At 36.7% G+C, this 25533-nt stretch overlaps 1 protein-coding gene across 2 annotated transcripts; it reads right to left on the bottom strand.

Moving 5' to 3' along the window:
• Nucleotides 1-4054: 4054 nt before the first annotated feature.
• Nucleotides 4055-8254, bottom strand: LOC142619034 (VIN3-like protein 2). 2 transcript variants are annotated; one of them, XM_075792107.1, is made up of 4 exons: nucleotides 7926-8254; nucleotides 6469-7126; nucleotides 5358-5668; nucleotides 4055-5052 (listed from the first exon to the last, which is right to left on the bottom strand). In XM_075792107.1, the coding sequence occupies exons 1-4, from the start codon at nucleotides 7942-7944 to the stop codon at nucleotides 4205-4207; spliced, it is 1836 nt and encodes a 611-aa protein (XP_075648222.1). In that variant the 5' UTR covers nucleotides 7945-8254; the 3' UTR covers nucleotides 4055-4204. The 2 variants fall into 2 exon arrangements, with proteins under 2 accessions (XP_075648222.1, XP_075648223.1); XM_075792108.1 differs by having other exon boundaries at nucleotides 4055-5049; nucleotides 7926-8175.
• Nucleotides 8255-25533: the final 17279 nt, after the last annotated feature.

Below are 25533 nucleotides of genomic sequence, written 5' to 3'. Positions count from 1 at the left end.
AAGAAGATCGGACCTAGTAGTGGAATTGTGTTCGAAACGGCGTGGTGGTTCATCTACGCCAACATGGTGTTTCCTTGTCCTCTTCGCCAGCTCGTAGTGTGGGTTTGGGTGGGTTGAAGAACTCGAGCTTTATAAGCTCGAGTTCCAGGCTTTGCAAAACACACAAAACGAGCCTCTTATACTTGAGATGCTACAGTGAAATTGAGTCTCACATAGTTGAGATGTTAGTTTTTTAAATAGTTTAAAAATGATACTAACTAACAAATATGTTTGAAAAATGGTGCTATAGGGCAATTTTGGCTCTACTGACAGTGTATTCATGTATACGATTTTTCTACTGCAGGCAATTTTCATGAGGCAACTACTCTTGTATTAGACTCTCTCTCTCTCTCTCTCTCAGGTTAATGATTCAATACTCCGAAGTCTAGACTTTTTTTTTGGTATACTCAACTGTTCCCTATTTAAAAGGCACGTACCAGGTAAAAAGCAAAGAGTTCTACTCAAAAAAAAAAAAAAAAAAAATCGTAAAAGCAAAGAGTACAGAAAAAAAGATGTTGAGGTACTTGTGGCTTTTAATGCTTTTTCAACATAACAGCTGTGCTCGCCAGATCTTGTCGTAGTAAAATGAGACCTGTTAAACTTTTTTGTGGTTGTTGTGAGAAAGGAGACCTGTTAAAGCTGGGAAAATATTAAGGACACGAAGCATTTAACAATTTTTGCCAAAAGTTGCCACATTTTGGAGTTGTAAGTAACGAAGGTGTAAATCTACCGTCTTATCTTTATCACTCACAACGCGTAGCAAATTGTTATAAAAGTTGTGAAATTTTTTTATGTGTCTTTTTAAAATTGTCAATGCAAGAAGGTTTGCCTACTTATGTTACCCCAAAAAAGACCCGAGCCTCCACTTTGGACCCAAGGTTTTGGCTATTTATTTAGGAATTTTCTCTTGCAGGTAAATTTTCATAAACCCAACTCCTACATTCCTTTTAAAAAAAAAAAAAAAAACTCCTACATGCCTCTCTTTTGGGTACAGACGAATCCTAGATTTGTTTTTGGTATTACCCAACTAGTCGTAAGTTAATCAAGTATGACAAAGAGAACAAAAAAAATACTTTTTAAGTGCTTGGAACCTTCAGGAAGCTGCTACAATAAAATGTGTAACTTAAGCATTTCTTAAGCTGGCTCAAAATACATTTGGAAGGGTCTAAAGAATGAAAGGTATCTCATACATTAGATATATACATACTCTCACAGCGTAAAAAGCCCCCACCCCCGCGTTGTTTATCATCCTCATTTTCATTGCGAGTGAGACTGTCCCTTAAGGACGCCCTCCAATAGATGAGCCAACATCTATTTCTCTCCAAATTGGGCAAAGCTAAATTCAAAAAATATGCATAGGCAAACGACATGCTAACAGAACTGTCCAAACCTAGTGAGCCGCATTATAGCTCTCCAATCCAATATTTTATAGTAATTTTCATCCAACACCAACAGTCACAAATCACAACTCATCAAAGCCAAGATCCACCATGCTACACCTCTGCTACACTAAACATCCAAGTTCTACCATACACAGGCTCCTCCACATGCAACCGTGCCCGTACACACAAACAGTCAAAACCACACAAATCACAAACCTCCACCAATCAGAACCCAGTCACTATTTGTAAATCCCTGTTCTCCAGCTCTAATGTTGGAGTATCCCTAACTAGGGTTAGATGTTATACCAAACAATGTATTTCTGCCATTCTATATGTACATTTTTAAGCTGTCATTCTAAAAATTAACTGATAATGAGAAATATAAATCAAAGCCAAATCTATATCATGTTTTGCAAATAAAAACCTACATATCTTGGTTACTCCTAAATCTTATCTATACATATCTAAAAGCTGAAGCGTAACATTTATTGTTACTACGCTCTAGTTAAGTCATATCAGCATCCATGTCATTATCTTTTTTCTTTCCAATTTTACTATAATTTTTTTTTTAACATTCACTTAGTTTTTAAATATTTACAATTTCTTCAACATTTCTTCTTCCCTTACCTTTTCATTTCCTCACTACCCTCTACTTTAATATCATTATTCATCTTTCCTTTCGTCTTCTTTTATTTGTCTCTTCTTATTCACTATTTCTTACTATAAATTTGTCATTCTTTTTTTTATTCTTTGAATAGTTTTTCCTCACAAAAATGTTAGTTCTCTCTCTCTCTCTCTCTCTCTCTCTCTCTCTCTCTCTCTCTCTCTCTCAATTTTTTGGTGGATTTTTATTTTTCATGCATCTTTGCTTTAAGTTTATATTTTTTGAAACTCTAATTTAGGTTGATACGATTTAGTTTTATGTTTTAAGTTGTTATTATTATTTTTTGTTCTCTTTGATTGTTAAATATTATCCGATTACATTGTAAACAATTAAAGATAGTAGATAAGAATATAATATTATACTATTATATAGCATGATTTGGATAATTTAGTGTTTATTGTTATATCTTTTAATTTTACTTATTTTTTATTCTCATCTTATTTTATTCAATATTGAAATTCAACCATATCCTCCTTATCATTAAATTATTTATATTCTCTCTCTTTTTGTTTTAAAAAATAAAAAGTAATATTTTACTTAAATTCAAAAAAAAAAAAAAATTGTCCTCATCAAATTGTATTAATTTTTTTTAACATTTACACTTTCTCCTTCCCTTTACCTCTTCTTCTCCCCAAACCTTCTACCTTAATATCACTCTTTCTCTTTCCTTTTATCTTCCTTTATTTTCTTTCTTTTTATTATCTTCCTCTTAGTATAAATTTGTTATTCACTCTTCCATTCTTTGCATAATTTACCCTCACAAAAAAAGGTTATTTCCCTCTCTTTCTCCCTCAGTTTTTTGGTGGATCTTTTTTATTTTTCTTGCATCTCTACTTTAGCTTGATCAAATTTTGTGTTCTTTAAAACCCTATTTTAGATTGATGTGATTTAGTTTTGTGTTTTAAGTTTTTTTTTTATTCACTTTGATTGTTAAATCTTATCCTATTGCATTATAAAGAATTAAAGATATTATATAAGAATATAATATTATTATATTACATAGAATGATTTGGATAAGTTAGTATTTATTCTCATATATATATATATATATATATATATATATATATATATTTATCTCATATTATTTTATTCAACATTTGAATTCAGTCATATCCCCCATATATATCATTAAATTATTTACATTTCCTCTACTTTTTTTTTTATAATAAACATATAATATTTTCAATAAATAAAATTGTCCTCATAAAGTGGAGTAATGCTAAGGAAACACTCATTCTCGCACTCAAAACATCAAAGGAAAAATGGAATATCAATTTTAGAAACACTGAATTAAAAAAAAAAAAAACTAATAATGCAAATTTAATGTCATAGAATCATCATCATCAAATTTTGGAAAACGATAGGTTGCCAATGGAGAGAGAGAGAGAGAGAGAGAGAGATGGAAAAGAAAAAAAAAAACAATACAAAGTAATAAAGAGTAGATAAAAAAAAAATCAAACGTCAATTAGTAACCACTAATTGGAAAACAAAGAGGTTGTAAGGAAAAATAAAATAAAAATAGAAATGACCATATGGAGAACATTAAAAACTTTATAGTGTAGTCAAATAAATAGTTAAGTCCACTTAAAAAATTAAATCAATAATCAACAATTAAATACAATCATAGTACTAAATTAAAACTTAAAACTAATTAAACTCTAACTATGGAAACCATATTTCTAATCATAACAAAAAAAGAGATGTTCTCTGGTAATAGTAAAATTACATGAGAAATAAAGTTGGAAAATTTTTAAATCCCTTTTTTGACATTTCATTTAACCTTATTTCATTTAAGCCATTCATTTTTAAAAATATTTTCTCAGAAATTAAAAAAACTGTCAATACTTTTTCAATTTTTGAGAAAATATTTTCAAAAATAATTAATTATTGTGTGTCTTTAGAGCACACATTAGCAAAATCCTATATATAAATATGTAAAGGTTAAAAAAAGAAGAAGGTATATTTAAGGTTTTTATTAACTTAAAAACAAATGAAAACCGATGGTTAATAACTAAAATTATAGTATTAAAATATTTAATGAGATCATCCTAAAAAAGTTATCACGCGCAATGCGTGGGTATGCAACTAGTGTAACTAATAATAATCCCCTATTCAACATTTAGTGCCACAACCTGAAGCAAAGCCCATGCCTAGAAACTGGCTTTTGTTCGCTTGATATCTTGTCCATGAAGGTATGTATAAGCTGTCCAGCTAAACTTGGAGGGTCATCAAGCAAAACATGCACAAAGACATTAACAACGTTTCTCTCTTGCTCTGTAGCCTTGAGGCTGAACCAAGACAGAAATTTTACTCTAAAATCTTCATCCATGAGCCCTTCATGCTCTAACCATTTGACCACTCGCACAGAGTGTTCATAATCACTCTCCTCACGTCTTTTACAATCCATAACCGGAACTGCCCCCATTCCACTAGGTTTACAAGGTGTGGAAGGAGAAACCGCTTTGGGGCTTATTGAAGATGCGGCTTCAATGTAAGGAGGCAGCAAATGATACCCATCACGCTGGCTCTTGTTGAAGTCATACAATGGCTGAAGCTTTGCAGTGTGGTTTGCTTGGTTTGGTAACTTGTTACTAGACTTTGTGGACTCCACCTGAGGATGATTTTGAGCTATTATTGCATGTTCTGCCTTTCCATGATCTAAAGCTCTGAAAAAGGTTCCACCTGATGGAGATGTCACCCATTTAGCTTCTGAGATACTCAATATCTCAGTGCTGCTAAACAAAGAAACCTTGCAGAAATATTCAGTTGAAGGTTGAAGATAGAGTATATGGAAAATCTTCTGTGGCCTAAATACAACGAAAGTGGGTTGGTCTGGATAATCCGTCATGACAGACTCGCGATGCCACAGCCTGCAGCCTAGGAAGTTTTTCAACAGATGATCTTCATATTCTAGCACAATGGTCACTGAGGTAGAGGTGGACTTTTCAAATTGGATTTGACAAGCTGCTAAAAAACATTGCAACCAAACATCATAAGTGAAAAATTAATGCACATTATAAATGATTCAAGAAAAATGTGATTTTATTCTTCACATTAATATAGAGACGCTATTATATCAGATTCAATAACTCAAAAATTGATCCCATGTCTACATTTATGATTCCAGTGACTATGTTTATGACTTTATGATGCCAGCATGACTTACCAATCTTAATATATATATATATATATATATGATCTCATTCTAGAGCTGCCTGAAGGCATTTTATAAGAAAATTGAGACCTCAAATTCTAAAAAATAAGGAGCTTACCAGTTGGATGTTTTTTTTCCTTATAATCAGGGTAAAATATTGAATCAAAAGATTCTAGCGCAGAAGCACACAACTTCTGAACCTCAGAACCACAGGAGAGTCTGTTGACAATGCTTCGTGCCATACTTGTGCATACCTGATCCAGAGGCCCCACTTCATTGTTCAGTATATTCACTGCATTTTCCACTGTCTTCTGAACTTCTTTGTATAGTGTTGTTCCCATGAGGATCTTGTAAGCCAAAGATAATCGTAGGCACAGTACATCCACTCTTCTGGCTTCCTTGGCAATTAGCATTTGTTTTCTCCAAGTTCTACAAAACCAATTAGCAATTACCAATCCATTACCCTGTTCTCTTGGTACTAAAAGCAGATGGTTTGGATCAATTAACCAGATAAGTGAGTAGCAATGTGAAGTACTGACAGCGTCCTCTGCTATTGGATTAGGTTGTTTCACTCAATTCATGTTAGGTTAGATCAATGTAAATCAGCATGTAAACTGTATAAAGAGTTCCATGATCATGCAATGCATTCTAAAGTATCAGATATCATAAAACATACAAATTGTAACACATAAAAAGTGTCTACATAAAGTTTGCTTTTGGATTAGGTTGGTTCACTCAATTTCTCATCCAGTGCACTTGGCAGCTGAACCTACATTAACACTCAATTTCAGACACCCTAATGAGTATGCTTGCTGGACATCATATTTATATATGTTAAGGCAGTTGAATTGGACATTGTATCATTTCACACCAATATGAACTGGCCTGATCACCGTATAAAGAGTTCCATAACCATGTGAGTACCTGCACAAATATGCATGGATCAAAGGTAAATATTATTTGCCAAAAAAGTTTTGTAAGTGCCCACTGATGTGCTTCAACTTTCTGAGGAAGTAAAAAATAGAGCTGGTAGTAACATTCACTATATGTGAGCAAATGTTTATGTTCTAAAGTACTATACGGTAAAAAAAAAATCAACAAGTAATTGGGTTTCTGGTCTTTGGTTGCTTCTGTGCATCTGGTACTACAAATTATTCACCGAGTTAGAAGCTCACAAAATTTTTATCAAGATGTTTATTGTTCATAAGTGCTGCTGAAAAACTACTTACCTCATTAGCCCATTGATTTTTTTGCAAGAAACGCAATAGAAACTTCCATCCAACTTTGTATGACATCCATTCTTCATAATACCAGCTCTTTCATGCTTCAAAGCACATTCCAAATGGCATGACAATCCACACAGGTCATAAGGAGTATCAGCGCCACAGGTCAACCACAGACTAGGATCCTTGTTATCATCATAACGATGACAGATACAGCAAGAACATCTCTTGCAAAAAGCATCCTCTGGACTCAAGGTAGCTTTACATGCAACATTCTGACAGAGCAGGATTTTAGCATGTTCTTCTTCATTGTTCTCCAGAGGAACATGATTCAGGTCAGTCAATTGTTGAGACGGGGGCCCTATGTTCCTTTGCCTTTTATGTCCAATATGAGCTGGAGAAAAGGCAAGAGAATTATCAGTATCGCTGCTCTTCGAATTCTGGGAAACTAACTTTAGAAGGTGTCCTATCATTTGAGATTTTGTGTATCCTGTGTACTTCCTCTCTTTTCCCATTTCAGCACAGATGATTTCAAGAAGCTCCGGGCGGGTAAAGGATTGAAGCATCTCCGGGGCATCTTTTGGCCATTGGGCAATCTCATGGACTAGCTCTCTTTTCTCTCCCAAGCTTAGCCGGCTACATTTTTCAGGATCAAGTATACAACCTTCAAAAAAAAAAAAAATCTAAGTTGAACTTCATATCGCAAATGTCATTTGTAGATGAAGTTTTAACATGACTCTGAATATAACTTTCAATGAACCTAGGAAGGAAAAAGTTGTTGTTCACATTCTCTACTCAATCGTTCATATAGCAGTGGTAAAATTGAAAATGAAAATGCACAACACCCACAACTCCAAAGACCCATCACCAAATGCTTGGACATGATCTTTACCAATGTATCCACTTATTTTCATAAATTTCTTCCTATTATTGCATTGCTTTATTTGCTCCCTTAACATGAAAATACAAATAGTGTACATGGAGATGTTCATTCATTCAAGTCCTGATTTTTATTGTTTAATATCTATCTAAAGGACAGAAAATTATCAATTGTTCAAGAGACTCTCAGATTTTCTCTCAAATACATGCCCCAAAACTCTCATTTGGTATGCAACTTAAAATTCACAACTCAAAATTTTAAGTAATTTTTTTTTTATTAAACTAGAAAATTATGCTCCAACCCATGACATTATCTTCCATGCCATTAATACTGAAGGATGATGAAGTCTCATTTGAGCTAGAGCTCATTCATTAATTGAAGTACTAATTTTTGACATACATTTTGCAAGAACAAATAATTATACGACTGAAAAAAAAAAAAAAAAAAAAAATCAAAGCTGAAAGCCAGAGACAAAATAACTCTAACCACGTAACCACCACCAAAGACATACATTATGGAAAAGACTCCAAAATAATAATGGCTGTGAAAGAGCAAAAACCCAGAAAAGATTTCAAACACTGACCTGAGAAAACCGACTCCATGCCTGAAAACCTTTCTTCGGGTTTAGAGTTTTAAAAACATGAAACAGAGGACTCAAACTCAAAGCTGTGGGGAGAGAGTGTGTGGAGAAAAAACAAGACTCATCAATAATGTGAGTGTGTGAGAGAGAAACCAAGAATCATAAAAACCATTCTTTCTTCGGCCTTTGCTTTCAGTTTGCTTGAGACTATTTTTATTTTTATTTTTATTTTTATTTTGTAACTTTTTTGGCTACCGTTCGTGCGTGATATAATATGACTCTTATACGAGCAAACACTAGGACGCACCCTAATCCACACCCAAATTCATTACGCGTTCCTAACATTACTCATAGAATACTTATCTCAAATTCTCAACTACTATTTTAGTGCTACCATGGTTATGATGAGGTTAATTATTGAAAGATATTTTTCACTTTTAAGAGTTAAATCATAAAAGTTGTGACCTCATACTTTATCTATATTTGGTTATCAACCTTAATTTTTTATTTAAAAATGTATTTCTAGTTTATTTCAATGTAATTTTTTTTAAAGATAATTACACAATTTTAAGCACTTTATGCATGAAAATGTGTCAATTCAGATACAAGGTTCTTGACATATTTCAATTTTTTTTTTGTTTTTTGTTTTTTTTTTGGTGAGAAGCCAAAATTTTTTGTCATTTACTCTTTCTTTTTTGGGATTTTTTATTTATAACATCCGCTTTTGAACATAAATTTTTATTATCAAACTAAAACACCAATCAGTTTTTGGTGTGAACGAGGATAGCCCAAATATCTTATTTAACCATCAAAGATTTTACTAATTGAATTAATTGAAATCCACTTGACATATTTCGATGTAGTTCATTGGTTCTTACACTTTTAACTTACTTATTCTAAATATGTTCTTATCACTTTAATTTGAGGAAAACTGGACCTGATATAATTAATACCATGTCATACTATAAACACTGTCAAATTGACATGGGTGATGAATTTCATTTTTACATCAAAGTTTTATATTTGTCAATAAGAATTCTTTTGTGACATTCTAAAGTATGAGCACGGTTTTGAAACAAATTGAAAGTTCAAACTTTATAGAGCACATGCAATTTGATATACTTATTATTATTATTATTATCTATACTACTATTTAAGGGGCTTTTCCTGTTTGAATTCCTATTTTTTTAGTTCAAAAATGCCTCTACAGTTTTATATTTAAATAGAGACAAAACTAAAGGACAATCCGGTAAAAACTCATTTTTTTTAGTTCAAAGATGCCCCTACAGTCTTATGTTTAAGTAGAGACAAAACTAAAGGACAATCCGGGAAAAATGCAACTCCAACTCCTACTAAAATATTGCTTAAAAAATAGGACCACTCTCTTATTAATTTTTAAATTGATTTATTCACTTATAAATTAGATTTTTAAAATAAAAATCATATATATATAAAATAATTAAATACAGTTTTTTTCTATAAAATAGGACCACTAAAAAAGAAAAGTCTCATTGCACGCGCGAAGCGCGTGTGATGAGACTAGTTATTATTTAAGGAGCTTCCTAGTTTGGACCCGATTTTTTTTTTGTTCCAAAATACCCCTACACCCCTAAGTTTAAGTAGAGACAAAACTAAATGATAGTTTGGTAAAAATACATGTCTAACTTGCACTAAAATATTGCCTACAAAATAGGAACACTCTTCCACTAACCTACTTTTTCAAAACAACTATACGTTTATTTTTTTTTTTTTTTTAAATAGAAAAATAAGTTAAACACCTAACGTTTATCCAAAAACAAATCTAAAAAATAAAAAACTAAAGGACAATCCAGATTTTTTTTATATTCTAAAATACCCTTACATTCCTATGTTTAAGTAGAGACAAAACTAAAGGACAATCTGGTAAAAATACAACCCTAACTTCCACTAAAACATTGCCTAAAAATAGGGTCACATTCCTATTGATTTTCAAATTTATTTATCCACTTATAAATTATATTCTCAAAATAAAAATTATATATATAATAAAAACATAATTTTTTTTTTGCTACTACCACTTAAAAAAAAAAAAGGAGCCTCATCTCACGCCCGAAGCGCGTGTGATGAGGTTAGTTAATATTATTATTATTATTAGGAAAAATCCAAACCAACTGTTTATACTTTTGATAAATTATACCTTATAATATTGTGTTAATTTAAACATCACACTTTTTTTAGTGTGTCAATAAGTACTGTCAATCCCCTTTCCTTCTCTCTTATATATGTTTTTTTTTTCAAAAAGAAAAAAAAGTAATAATAATAATAAGAACCATCAATCTTTTTTTTTTTTTTTGGTAAACCAAATTTCATTAAAGAACAGAATCAAAAGCAACAGAGTTTAGAGGGCATAGCCTCTCATAATACAAACCCAAATAGTCATAAAACAACAACATATTTAAGTCCACAGGTGGACTATCAAAATACACAATGTCTTGGTCTAGTTTTGAACCTTTCCTTGCTAAAGCGTCGGTACATTTATTTGTTTCACAGAAACAGTGACTCATCCTTACTTGGAGAATCTGGCTGATTAAGGTCCTGCAATCCAAAATAAGAGTAGCATGTTGTAAATTGCTATTATACTCCTCAGATATCCAACCAATCACTACTTTGGCATCTAGTTCAATTTCCACAGCCACAGGATCCAGATTTCTACACATTAATAACCCTTCCCTAAAGAACCATCAATCTTACTATGTTAAACTCTTCGATAACAAATGAGAAATTTGGCACCAATACAAAAAAAGGAAAAAAAAAAAGACCACATTTATGAAAAGGCTATCCTTTGGCTCATAGGTCCACACATAATGTTAGAATTCTAGCTCTTCTAAAGTGGTGTCTCAAGGTACAGCATAGGTCCCTCCAGAAGGAGGCCTTTGTGCTCCACGTAAGCTACACGTGATAGGCCCAAAGCCAATCTTAAGGAGTAGTGAAGTTTCAAGGGTCTTTTTGTCCAAGTGCAAATAGTCTACATTTTCACGAATAAATTTATTTCATTAATTTTATCTTTAAAACAGTGCCAAGATCATTATACTTTTTGTGTGGTTGAAACTTACCCAACAAATAATTTCACTATATTATGACCGTCAAAGTTATAGTTGTTGTTAAGGAGGCTTTAGTCGCTCACTCTCCTATCATCAGGCTACCAACTTCCTTGACCTTTTAGAATAATCTTGGGATTTTATATTGAATTCATAAAATGGTTATTGGGGTGTTCATCAAACTGCAAAAACCATAAAAATTGCACCAAAACCACCCGTAAAATGGCATAACCGCACCGTGCCGCATGTTATAGCGCAGTTTGCGGTTTATAATAAGAAAAATGTACAAATTACACCGCACCGCACCCTCACAATATATTAATATATATTTTTTAATATTACATATATTATTAATAGATTAATAACCCTAGTTTTTTTAAAAAAAAAAGTGTAATAACCTTAGCAAATGTTAATTAGGAAAGCCAACCTAAAATAAAGAAAAATGATCTCAATAGTTTAAAACTTGGCCTAAAACAAAGGAAAAAATTAGTTTTGTGTTGGGCAGGAAAAATCCAAAATTTGAAAAATATATCGGCTTTAAACCGTATCTTATATATCGCACTGCATATGAGATAGCAAAAATGAGATGTGATACGGTTATGGTTTTAGCTAAACTCTACATTGCATTGTACCGCATATGTGACCGTAAAAATGAAGTGCGGTGCGGTTATAATTTTGGCTAAATCGCACCGCAAAACGCAATGCTAAAAATTATCCAAAATCACACTGCGAACACCCCTATGTATTGATAAAAGTTTTTTCTCTTTAACGTGAGGGAATAAGACAATGAGTTTTACGTGTTAAATATAAGTAATGTAATTTTCATGTGTATTGGTATTAGATTTCTCACAAGCTTTTGATCTTTACAATAATAAAAGTGTGAAATTTAAATTGATATTAGATAAAAATATAAGATTTTATTTGACCCAAAAATAAAACTTAAAAAAAGCCCCATATTATATTGATTTATTATCATGTACTAGTGTACTAGCTACTAGGATAGTAAAAGCCCACGCGCACATATAGTTCCTCTGATGTGGTCGATGATATTTCGGTTATGACTCTTTCATTATTTGCTGCTGCGCGGTGAAAGGCGTGAGAGAGACAGAGAGTGAGACAAACCTTTTTTTCGTGTGGGAATTGTGTACGACGCGGGGTCTATGTCTGATATGAGTCCTTTCATCGGTGTCCTGCATTTACGTAGTGAGTCAAGATTGTTAAGATCTGCAGCTTTCTGCTGCGTAGTCCACACTCTACACGACAGTTTTTCTTTTATAATTTATTGAGCTATGGTAGTGTCATGGCACAATTTGTGTCCAACATGTGGCGAGTGGTGAATGGTAGAAGAGTGTCCTCACATGGACTTAATGTTACCATTTTACCATTCACAATTTGCCACGTGGATAAGTTGTGGTACAAGTTGTGTCACTTTATGTAACGCATAACTTATTTATAAAGCATACTGTGACAAAAGTAGTGTAAATAGATGTGCTTTTTGGGGGGGGGGGGGTTTAGGTTTGAAAGAGAAGGAATGGGTGGATGATTTGAAGGGAAGTTGGTGAGATTATTGGGTTCAGAAAGGGGCAATCGCCCAACCATGCACAATTTGGATCCTCTTTCTGAAACTATTAAAAGTGTGAGGAAGAAGAAGGAGAAGCAAAGCCCTTTCACTCTTAACATTTTTGGGATTGTATGAACTATAAATATGTAGAATTAGTGGGTTCCAATTAATTTAATTGGTAAAACCTCTTACGGTTGAATAAGAGATTTGAAGTTTAATCCACACCTATAACAAAAACCAATTGATGTCTTGGTTTGATGATAAAGAGCGTTTATCAGGAGCGAATGCCATAGGTTGGAACTTTTTATAAAGAAAGAAGAATACTATTTTTTTAAAAAAAATATAAATACGCCTCATATTGATTATTTTTTATGGAATAATCAAATCAAGGCATTAATTTGTTTTTAGTGTAGTCGAGTCAATCATTTTTTATTGTAGGGAAAGATTGAATCTCAAATCTTTTTTTTTTTTAATTTTAATTTTATTTTATTAGCCACATCACCAAACAATGCATTCTGTTTGTTACGTATGTATTTTCTGTTACTGGGTTGGCGGCAGGGACCAAAATAAAAACGATTTTCTAAAATTAGGGACTAACTTAGGAGTGAAATCAATTTAGGGACCAAATCAAGAATCGGTCCAAAATGTAGGGACCAAAAGTGCATTTTTGCCTTAAAAAAAGTAATCAGTTGAGTTAACTGATTCCTAAATCAAAATATAAGAACTATAGATAGTTTAGTTGTGATACATAGCCCAATTGGGTCACAAGATATTAGATTAATTTTTCTAGGGTACAGTCCCACTACAGTAGCTTGCAAGTGCGTCTAGGGCCTTCAAGCGTTGCACTTGTTTGAGTTCCTATTGTTTATTTCGCATCATAATTCGGCTCAAGCCCAAAGAACCAATGTGTATCAAGCTTACAAATAAATATGATCACAAATTGTGATGGGGCTTCGAGGTCTATCAAATTCAGTCATTCGACCTGTTCTTCACAAACTGAAAGTACAATCAATGAAAGCATGAATTAAAAATTCGAACACATCATTGTATGTAGTTATGTGATGCATGCAAGACACAGCCATGAATTAGAGAATAACAGTCATGGTGTTGGGTTTGTATAAGGCTGGGTCAAGGATAGGATAGCCAAGCTCATTTTGAGCTGAAATTCGGTCTCTGAGTTGTGAATCCAACCCATAATAAAGAAAGATTAGCCTAGAATATTCCCCATATGCCCTTTTTATAACTAGAAAAAGGTCCTTTTTATGTATATAAGAGAGAGAGAGAGAAATTTTAAATTAGAAAAAACTCATGCCATCAAATGCACAGGCTAACTCAATATATGTTGGCGTAAATTTAAACCCAAGGCCATTCTCATGAATATAAAATCATAATGTTCCGTTTGTCAATAACCCATAAGTCAAATGGATATATATAGACATATGTACACCATATAATAAAAGTTGGGCTTAGAAGTCGTAGTTGCACCAAGTGACTTCACCAAATTATAGAAATTTTGTTAGATTTAAAAAATATATATATCTATAAATATAAATATAATTATTGTGCCAAGTGGCTGAATCAAATTACAATAAGTTTTTAGATTAAATTTTTTTTTTATCTTATCAACTTCTTTGAATAAAGTAACAATAAGTGTTCTAATGAGCTTTAAAAAAAAAAAATTTATATTTTACTCTTAGATTACGTTAGTTTTTTTTTTGGATAAAAATTTATCCTACACCATCTATTTCCTGATAATAAAGTAACAAATTTAAAAGTATTATTTTTGGATAGAGTAACAAAAAAATAGCTAATATGTATTTGTAAGTGCACAATTTGTACCCGGACCAAAAACGAGTGATGAGCTCAGGCCCAAAGAGCCTTATACAATGAAATTTGTAGATTATGAGTTTGAAACCTAGGTTTGAGATATTGGAAAGTTGATCTACAGGTTAGAATGCCGCGGTCTATGCAAGTAATAGATGAACGTAACAAAAAACTCTCCTCGGACACAAGCCGATGACAAATTGTATAGTCTTTCTTTCTTTCAGCAAAAGATTATAATTTCTTCGCTTCCAAAAAAAAAGAAAGAGGCCCCCCTTTCTCTCTCCTCTCTCGTCTTCTTATACCCTTCTTCTTCGTCCTTGATCCATCCACGTGTAACACAGATCTTTTTTCCAGATACTTGTCCCATCCACCACTTTCTTAAAGTCTTCAAACAATAGCTGGAAGGCTGAATGCTACTGTTTAGAGGTCATTTCTCCATTAATGCGGCTAGGGAGGTAGATGCAGGGCTTTTAATGCGGTGGTAGCAGCTTTTTCCTCAGATATTTCTTTCTCGTTCCTGCTTCCAACGGGTGCTTGGATCACACCTTTACCCAACAGATCTTTCAGAATTCTGTCTCTAAACCGTTTAGCAAGTCCCATGGCCTTTACTGGACCTGTCCAAAGAAATACTCCACCTCGGACTACTCCTCGGACCATTATAATGAGGACTAACCTGTGGGCCTAGAAGACTCTGATTGGATAGACTTATGACAACTAACTAGGCCTAAAGTCCAAACATTTATTTAAGCATTTTTACCCCCCACAGTATTAACTTTAACGTAAACTAAAAAAAAAATTATAATAACAATCTAATAACATTAACTTTTTTTTTGGGATAAAGTAATAAAAAAAAAAACAAATATGTAATTAACATAAACTTCTTAATTACTTAAACTCATTTTTCTGTTTGTTCACATCAAGTTATCAACTTCTTCACAACTTAAAATTATCTAATATAAAAGTACAAGTATATATATGGTTTATTTTATTTTTCCCTTTTCCTTCTGTACGGTTTCTTGATGTATTCTTTCCTTCTCATACTTACCTTACTTATAAAACTTGCATGTATGTATTTGCCTTCTTCTGTTTGTTTTTTCATAAAATTCCCTTCTTTATCATTTTTTTCATCAAATTGAATATGTTTTGTGTGCGGGGTGCCTTTTGTTTAAGTTATTTTTGTTAACTTTGATCTAATTTATATGCTTAGTATGGTCTTCAGAATCAATGGTATATGTAAAAATCTTATTCACTTTTTGAAAGATATGTTTTCCAATATGTGTAGATCCCACAGGTAGCCATGAGACCGAGATTTGAGCACCCAAAACCATGATAATGAACATTACTCCACAAAGAATGAAGACAAAAAATTGATTAAATATAAAAAGGGTGATATAAAAACGATGGATATTTAAGGTGATGTGAAATCTCCATGACTTTGCTGCCTCCTTCTTATTGTCCGAGTTAATTTAATTTTCATGTGAGTGTCTTTACTTTAACTCTAATTCCAATTTTTTTTTTAATGTTTAGAAATTTATACTGTTTGTAATTATTGAATTCAAAGTTTCTTTGTGTCCATATATTTATGAGTGTGTTATTGTTATAGAGAATTTTGCTTTCAATTTTTTTGTTTATAAATTTGGGTAGTTTTAATTTGTAAATTCGGGATGATTGCTTGGGGTTAAAGTAAAAATATTAGGTCAATTTTAATGATAATTCATGCAATAGTAGGGTGTTAGATGTTGATATTAATTTAATGTTTAGTGTTGATATTAATTTGACACTTTGAGATGCAAGCGCTTCATTATAATTAAATATAAATGTTATTATGCTGGTATGTTATAATTATTATTTATTTTTCCTCACCCTAATTCACCTTAATTGTTATTTGAACAAGTAAAAGTTATGTCTTAGTCTAACCAGGAATAACATTTCTCTTCAATTATTAATTAGTGTTTCTTAATAAAATTATTCATGTTATAAGTTTATGACCAAAACTGTGCAACGCCCGTTTACTACTAAGAGCTTTTAGAAATTTAATACTTGCTATAATCTTTAAAATATTTTTACTATTTTATTTGTTATTAAATTTAATTATATTATCAAAACATATATATTTTAAAATTTATATATAATTATTTTATTAAGCCGTGCATTGCATGAGCATAATACTAGTATGTATGTATGTGTGTGTGTCTATATATATTCTAATGAATATGTCCAAAGTTTGATTCTTCATCTCCTTTCCATTGAGACTAATACTATGAAATAATATAACCATTTTTTTCCCATGTTTATACAAAATTCTTTTTTTCTTTTTTCATATTTATATTTTATGCTAATTTTTTTTAAGAGAGTACTACATATTTTTTTTAGAGTAATTATTCAATACTTCTATTTTTGATACTGTAAGCGCACAATTGCACCTGGTCCCAAGAACAGTTATGGGCTCAGGCCCAATATGCCTTAAACAATATGAATTTGTAGAGTGTGGGCTTGAAACCCAGGTTAGAAGCGTGTGAGGATTAAATGACAAACTAAAGATTGCAAGTAATTGGAAACAACAAAGAATATCGTAAATCAGCTTCCTCGGATGTAAACCGAGAGTTGTTCTTATATTATATCTTTGTCTTTGTTTCTTTTTCTTTTTAGGTTACAAAAAGTCCGTCCCCTTTTTCTGTCTTAGATTGCTCTTTAAATACTACTCTTTTGAATACTTTGTACACGTGTTGCCTCACCTCCCCCTTAGCCTAGATATTTCTTTTCTTAGTGCCTTTGAATAGTAACCAGAAGTTTCTTTTCCACTGTTCAGGTGTCACTTCCCCATAAATGCGGCTAGGGTGGTAGGTGCAGGGTCTTTAATGTGGAGGTAGCAGCCTTTATCTTTGACATTTCTTCAACACCGGTGCTTCTGGGGCGTTCTAGGGTTCACCCCTCTTAACCATTGGCCTTAACCGTGTCATCCCCTAATCTTTACTATGAAATCCCGAGTTCTTCGGTGTTCATCCGAGGGTAAGCTCACCCTCGGCTGGATCCTCGGATCCTCGGCGTATGGGCCGACCCATAGTACTAACAAATTCTAAACCCAGGAGCAGGTCGGCCTTCCTTAACACGGCCCAAAAGGCCCACATTCCCATCAGGATCTTTTTACCCCCCACAATAGCCCCTCAAAACTCTATTTTTCAACGTCTGAGGAGAAAAATAGGGTTTTGATCCGACGAGAACCTACTCCACTCACTTTGTGAGTGATGGCACGTGTGGAAATCGTTTCGCGTTCCAGAAGATGCCACTTGGCGGTTTTATTTTCAACAACGCGCGTATTTATTACTGCCAGTTACACTCTGTCCCTCACGTTCAACGGTGAGATGGGCATCCAACGGCCCTCGTTACTCCACGAAATTTTAGGCGGGACAAATATAATTTCGAAGCCGCCTTTTCGCACGTCGTGACGCTTCGGGAACCTGCGCCTTCATTTAATTCCTCAGGGGCTAATCCCATCAAAACATCAACAATCATACTTTACCTGCAGAAAACCGTGGAAACCTGTACCTTCAATTTTGTAAGTTCTTGCTCTCTCAATTCTTAACCTTTTCTCCTCGGATACAGTCCTCGGCTGTCTTCGTGAATATTCTCCCCTTTAGAGTTTAGCCTTTCGTTCCTCTATAATGGGAAGATTCAAGTGTCTAGTTGATACCGCCGCTGGGATGGAAGGCTTTAGGGCCAAGTACCGTATTCCCAGCGACGTAGGATTAGAATATTGCCCGGCAGAAGCCGTGGCCGGTTCCAGGAAAGAGGGAGAGGTTATCATCCCAATGATAGCCTTTATAGAGGGTGGGATGACCCTTCCAATGAAACCTGTAACTAGGGAGTACCTTCGCAACCACCGGTTATGTCCCGATCAGTGCCTCCCAAACGTTTTTAGAGTTTTGGGTAGCGTAGATGCTCTGAACGAGCAGATGGGTTTAAACCTCACATGGCACGATGTCGTGTTTCTATATGAGTCCCACAAACTTTCCAACGTAGGTTACTACATTAAGTCCCGTTCTAGTGTCGTTAGGTTAATCTCCTGTCTGCCCAAATCCAACAAAGGCATGAAGGACGACCACCTGATCGTCTCTGGGAACTGGCACGACGGCTTCCACTGCCCAGTTGAGTGGGGGGATCCAGGTGCGATGCCGTAGGATTAATCTCCCCACACCACAACTTCTTCTAACACACACAGAAATGCATATTCATACTTACTTAAACTTGTTAAATATCTGTGTGAATCTGACCAGGTTTGTTTGTTTTAATGTCTTTTTTGCAGATAAACAACACGTGCGTCCTCGTCTGAGTCACTGTAACGTCGCAGATCTAAACCGAGTACTTCGCTCCGAGGTGTTCGTTAGCGAAGACTTACAACTCCGGGCTGCTCATCTCGTTCTGGGGTACACTCCCATTTCCTCGGACTTCCAGGAGATAGAAAACGCTATAGTTGCGGGTGACCGAAGAAGAAGGAGGATAAACGTAGCTCGGCCCCACTTTCTGGACGACCGCGACCTTCCGGACGCTCCTAACACCGTTTTGTACAACCGGCCAATAGCAGCAGTCCCCCTCGCCGTGCACTCACAAGCAACTGTTGTTCCAGAAGAGCAGGTGTCTTCTTCGCATACACTTGACGACGAGATAGACCAATTCCATCTCGAAGACACCGAGGGACCTCGCGGGAATCAGTTTGTTGTACTTTCCGACGAGGAGGAAGAAGCCACCGAGGCCTCTGGAATTGTAGGGTTTGTGGTTGCCCTACCCGAGGACGGATCCGAAGAAGATATGGGAAGAATGCAGGGTCTCCTCACCAATAGAGCCGCTAAGGTTGTAGAGAAAAAGACGGGGACGTCCCAAGTTCCCCCATCTTTACCACCTCCCCCTCCTCTAGCTGAACCAAAGTTTCCAGCCGAGGATCCCCAGAAGAAGAGAAAGGGGGATACCGAGGGGACGACCAACAAGGACCCCAAGAAACCATGGCAACAACTCCCACCGGCTCAGCAGAAGAAGCAGGACAAAGGCAAAGGTAGGGCCCGCTTGGTTGAAATCGGGGAAATCAGGGACGAGGCTGAAGTGCGCCGAGCACCGACCACCTGGTCCCCCGATCTAAGACTGGACGGCGCACCCATCTCCTGCCAGTCCAGTATAAGGGCGGTTCAACAAGGCCATGCCCACCACTTGGCCGAAGTGTTGGAACGCCCTCTCCTGCTGCCCAAGGACATGGAGACCTTGGAAAAAATGGGCCAGCCACAACTATTCCTCTCACTAAAAAGAGACTTAGCACTGGTAAGTTTTTTCCCTTTTTTGGGAAGATTCCACCTTTAACAATATTTATAAGTTTGTTTACTATTCCTAATTCTATCACACTTTGTTGCAGGCCATTCAAGAGGTCTTTGTAGCCGAGAAGTTTATAGAAGACACTCGGAAAATAGCCGGGCGAGCTCGAAGTCAGGATGGAGACTGAGAAGTCCTTGGGCACAGCCCTTGCTGAGAACGAAAAGCTTACCTCAGAGGTGGCTGAGCTGAGGAGAGAGAAAAATGGGGTCGAGTCAAACTTGAAGACCATGAAGACCCAGATAGAAGGACAGCGCAAGCTCTTTCGAGAAAGAGATGAAGAGCTCTCCCAAGCTCAAAGGGAGTGCTCGGATTTGAAAAAGGAACTGGCGTTGATGAAGAAAGAAGCCAGCTCCTTCCAACTCTCTCTTCAAGCTGCCAAGCAGGCGAGTTTCGAAGAAGGGGTAGCAACCACAGAGGAGCAACTGACAGAGGAGTTCGCGGCTTTATGCCGTGAATACTGTCAAAAAGTATGGGGGGAAGCTTTAAACGTAGCAGGAGTTCCTCTATCTTCGGATCTGAGGAAGTCCGAGAACGTTTGGCTTCCCCTAGAAATACAGGAGATTGAAGAGGCTCCTGCTGCCACTCCTACCCCTGAGACAACTCTTCCTGCTCTACCTCCGGTGGTCTCACAGCAAATTCCTGATCCTACAGAACCTTCAGGTTCCAACAAGGAGAAGGAAGGAGGAGGGGATGCAGAGAAGGACTTGAGCCAGACAGTGGAACCCAACGTCCTTCCATCGAAGACAGCAGATAAGGGAAAGCAAGTCTTGACTCCCTTTGAGCTGGAGTTGAGAAAGACCGAGGGCACCAGTACCTCTCAGCAAGACCCCCCTACCAAAGCTTAGGATCTATCTTTAGGACTTCTCTTTTTCCATATTTGAATTATATATGTAATGCGTATTTGACTGATTAATGAAGAACAATTTCACTTGCTTTTCACTTGGGTTGTATCTGTTTTTACTTTATTCTTTTTGTACTTATTGCAGAAGTTTCTTTAAGTAAATAAATCTAACTCCAAGGATTGCACAATCATAACTTTCACATAATCACGCGCATATTACTAAAGATTTAATAAAAGGTGACATGGTCAATATATTTGAACAATGCCTCGATTAAAAAGAAGAGAGGACCTTATATAGCAATTAAACCCTTATAATGCATAACACTGTTTCTAGTAGGATGTAAGATCCGAGGACCATTCCTTACACAAGATTGCTTAACACTTAAAGATATAAAACTTAAGATGCGAGTTTAATAAACAGTAACGCATTAACACCCAGACAAAATAAGGAGATAACTTTGATCAAAGTTGTAACTTCAAATGTTAATTTTCCCAAAGCAGGAGGTCCGAGGACCCGACATAACTAAGGTTCTGTTTAACAAATGATAAGACATCAACTTCCACAAGGTTGGTGGTCCGAGGACTGCACTTAACCAAGTTTCTGTTTGATTCTTTAGAACAGTAACTTCAAATGTTAATTTTCCCAAAGCAGGAGGTCCGAAGACCCGACATAACTAAGGTTCTGTTTAACAAATGATAAGACATCAATTTCCACAAGGTTGGCGGTCCGAGGACTGCACTTAACCAAGTTTCTGTTTGATTCTTTATAACAGTAACTTCAAATGTTAATTTTCCCAAAGCAGGAGGTCCGAAGACCCGACATAACTAAGGTTCTGTTTAACAAATGATAAGACATCAATTTCCACAAGGTTGGCGGTCCGAGGACTGCACTTAACCAAGTTTCTGTTTGATTCTTTAGAACAGTAACTTCAAATGTTAATTTTCCCAAAGCAGGAGGTCCGAAGACCCGACATAACTAAGGTTCTGTTTAACAAATGATAAGACATCAATTTCCACAAGGTTGGCGGTCCGAGGACTGCACTTAACCAAGTTTCTGTTTGATTCTTTAGAACAGTAACTTCAAATGTTAATTTTCCCAAAGCAGGAGGTCCGAAGTCCCGACATAACTAAGGTTCTGTTTAACAAATGATAAGACATCAATTTCCACAAGGTTGGCGGTCCGAGGACTGCACTTAACCAAGTTTCTGTTTGATTCTTTAGAACAGTAACTTCAAATGTTAATTTTTCCAAAGCAGGAGGTCCGAAGACCCGACATAACTAAGGTTCTGTTTAACAAATGATAAGACATCAATTTCCACAAGGTTGGTGGTCCGAGGACTGCACTTAACCAAGTTTCTGTTTGATTCTTTAGAACAGTAACTTCAAATGTTAATTTTCCCAAAGCAGGAGGTCTGAAGACCCGACATAACTAAGGTTCTGTTTAACAAATGATAAGACATCAATTTCCACAAGGTTGGCGGTCCGAGGACTGCACTTAACCAAGTTTCTATTTGATTCTTTAGAACAGTAACTTCAAATGTTAATTTTCCCAAAGCAGGAGGTCCGAAGACCCGACATAACTAAGGTTCTGTTTAACAAATGATAAGACATCAATTTCCACAAGGTTGGCGGTCCGAGGACTGCACTTAACCAAGTTTCTGTTTGATTCTTTAGAACAGTAACTTCAAATGTTAATTTTCCCAAAGCAGGAGGTCCGAAGACCCGACATAACTAAGGTTCTGTTTAACAAATGATAAGACATCAATTTCCACAAGGTTGGCGGTCCGAGGACTGCACTTAACCAAGTTTCTGTTTGATTCTTTAAAACAGTAACTTCAAATGTTAATTTTCCCAAAGCAGGAGGTCCGAAGACCCGACATAACTAAGGTTCTGTTTAACAAATGATAAGACATCAATTTCCACAAGGTTGGTAGTCCGAGGACTGCACTTAACCAAGTTTTTGTTTGATTCTTAAAAACGATAACTGCGAGTATCAGAGCTACTCAAAATTTTGAACCATTAATTGACAAAAGCTCATTTTATTAATAATAATACATTCTAAGATTATTTACATTCCATGGACGTGGTACAATTCTTTCGTCTAGGTCAATTAACCTATACAACCCTATGCCTGCTACTGAAACAATGCGATAGGGGCCTTCCCAGTTGGGTCCCAACTTACCCCAAGCTGGGTTCTTAGAAGTACCTACAACTCTCCTTAGTACAAGATCACCTGGCGCGAGTGGTCTTAGTTTCACGTGGGCATCATACCCTCGTTTTAGCTTCTGTTGATAATTAGCCATTCGGACCATAGCTACCTCACGCCGTTCCTCAAGTAAGTCAAGATCCTTTTCTAGGAGCCTTTTATTATTCTCTGGGCTGAAAGAACTCGTTTTTAAAGTAGGAAAACCAGATTCCAGTGGTATCACTGCCTCGGCACCATAAGTCATAGAGAATGGCGTTTCTCTAGTGGACCTGCGCGGTGTGGTCCGATACGTCCACAGGACATGAGGGAGCTCTTCTACCCATCTGCCTTTCGCATCGTCCAACCTCTTCTTGAGCCCGTTGACTATGACCTTGTTAACGGCCTCGACTTGTCCATTTCCTTGAGGATAGACTGGGGTGGAATATCTATTTATGATACTCATGTCACCACAATACTTCCTAAAAGCCTTACTATCGAACTGGACACCATTATCAGAGATGAGTGTGTGTGGTATTCCGAATCTAGTGACGATGTTTTTCCAAACGAACTTCTTGGAGTCAACATCTCTAATATTTGCCAAGGGTTCGGCCTCAACCCACTTAGTGAAATAGTCTGTTCCCACGAGAAGCCATCTTTTGTTTCCAGCAGCCTTCGAAAATGGCCCTACAATGTCCAAGCCCCATTGTGCGAAAGGCCAAGGACTGGAGAGAGGGTTGAGAACCCCTCCAGGTTGGTGAATATTAGGGGCAAACCTCTGACATTGATCACATTTTCTGGCATAGTCCTGAGCCTCCCTCTGCATATTGGGCCACCAATAACCCTGAGTCAGGGCTCTATGGGCTAAGGACCTTCCCCCAGTGTGGCTCCCACAAATTCCCTCATGCAGTTCCTCCAGTAATGAGTCTGTCGATTCAGGGTGCACACACAACAAATACGGTCCTGAAAAGGATCGTTTGTATAGCTTCTGGTCCTCGGACAACCAGAAACGCGGCGTCTTTCGACGTATTTTTTCTGCTTCAGCCCTGTCCTCGAGAAGGATGTCATTCTTAAACAAGGATATGGTCGAGTCCATCCAGCTAGGTCCAGGCCTTATTAGATGGACGCGAGGTGCGTCGGCAACGACAACAGAGGGCTTTAGTAAATCCTGAACAAGAATAACCCTAGGTAAACCTTGAGCCGAGGTAGTTGCCAGCGTGGCTAAGGAGTCTGCATGGGTGTTTCCGCTCCGAGAGATATGGGTTAAGGCGAAGGAACCAAACTCAGTTTGCTGACGTTTGATCTGGGCCAAATATTCTTGCATTCTGGGGTCTCTAGCCTCCATAGTCCCCGTGACCTGGCCGACCACCAGTTGAGAGTCCGAGAATACATGGATTTCCTTACCACCCATTTTAAGTACCATCTGCATGCCTACCAAGACTGCTTCATATTCGGCCTCGTTGTTAGTAGCCGAGAAGGCCAATCTTAAAGATTTTTCAAAGACAATTCCTTCAGGGGACATTAGAACGAGTCCAATACCAGATCCTCTCTAATTAGCAGCCCCATCCACATACACTTCCCATATTGGAGACACCGCAGCTACGATTGCCCCCACTGATTTTTCACCCATGTGGGCCTCTTTCAGAGTTTCTTCCAGCAATGGCTCGGCAAATTCCGCTACCAGGTCAGCGAGGACCTGGCCCTTCACTGAGGTGCGAGGCTTGTATTTAACATCAAAAGCCCCCAGGATAGTCCCCCACTTCGCTACCCTTCCTGTGTAGTCGGCGCTACGCAGCACTGCCTTGAGGGGCAACTGAGTCAGAACAACCACCGTGTGAGACTGAAAATAGTGGGGAAGCTTTCGCGTGGCATGAACCACGGCCAAGAGCGCTTTTTCCAAAGGTTGATAACGCACTTCGGCATCACCTAAAGACTTGCTAACATAATATACCGGTCTTTGCACCCCGTTATCATCTCTTATCAGGACCAGGCTGACCGCATGGACGGCCACGGCCAGATAAGCAAACAAAATCTCATGTGCCTCCGGACGAGACAGAATGGGTGGCCGAGAAAGATATTGCTTGAGCCGTTGAAAAGCTAACTCACAGTCCTCGGTCCATTGAAACCCTTTCCACTTGTTCAACAGTTGGAAGAAAGGGCGACACCGGTCAGCTGACCGAGATATGAATCTATTCAAGGCAGCAATCATTCCCGTTAACCTCTGGATTTCTTTTGGGTTCCGAGGAGACTGCAAGCCCTGAATAGCCTTCACCTGCACCGGATTTACCTCTATGCCTCTATGAGTAATCATATATCCCAAGAACTTTCCAGACCCCACGCCGAAAGAGCACTTTGAGGCATTGAGGCGTAATTTGTACTTTCTCAGTATCTGAAAAGTGTCGGCCAGATCTCTCACGTGTGAGGTTATTGCTTTGCTCTTCACCACCATATCGTCAACATATACCTCAACGGTTTTCCCCATTTGTTGTTCGAACATTCTGGTCATCATTCTTTGATAGGTAGCTCCAGCATTCTTTAAGCCGAATGGCATGACTTTGTAATGATAATTCCCCGTCGGTGTAATGAAGGCAGTTTTCTGCTGGTCCTCCAATGCTAAGGGAATCTGGTGGTAACCCTGGAAGGCGTCCAAAAAACTCATCCGCGGATGTCCGACAGTGGCATCCACCAGTTGATCAATACGTGGTATTGGGAACGAATCTTTAGGACAGGCCTTATTCAGATCGGTGAAGTCCACACATACCCTCCAC

The sequence above is a fragment of the Castanea sativa genome, chromosome 12, assembly GCF_040712315.1.
Source record: "Castanea sativa cultivar Marrone di Chiusa Pesio chromosome 12, ASM4071231v1".
Taxonomy (NCBI): Eukaryota; Viridiplantae; Streptophyta; class Magnoliopsida; order Fagales; family Fagaceae; genus Castanea; species Castanea sativa.
The sequence above is the reverse complement of the archived record's forward strand: the minus strand, read 5'-3'. Positions and strand labels throughout refer to the sequence as shown.

Excerpts from the sequence above, each read along its gene's own strand:
- LOC142619034 (XM_075792107.1), bottom strand. Across the intron at positions 5,669-6,468 it reads AAAATCAATGGGCTAATGAG|AACTTGGAGAAAACAAATGC; the intron begins GTAAGTAGTTTT and ends TTGGTTTTGTAG. Across the intron at positions 5,053-5,357 it reads GGAAAAAAAACATCCAACTG|CAGCTTGTCAAATCCAATTT; the intron begins GTAAGCTCCTTA and ends AATGTTTTTTAG.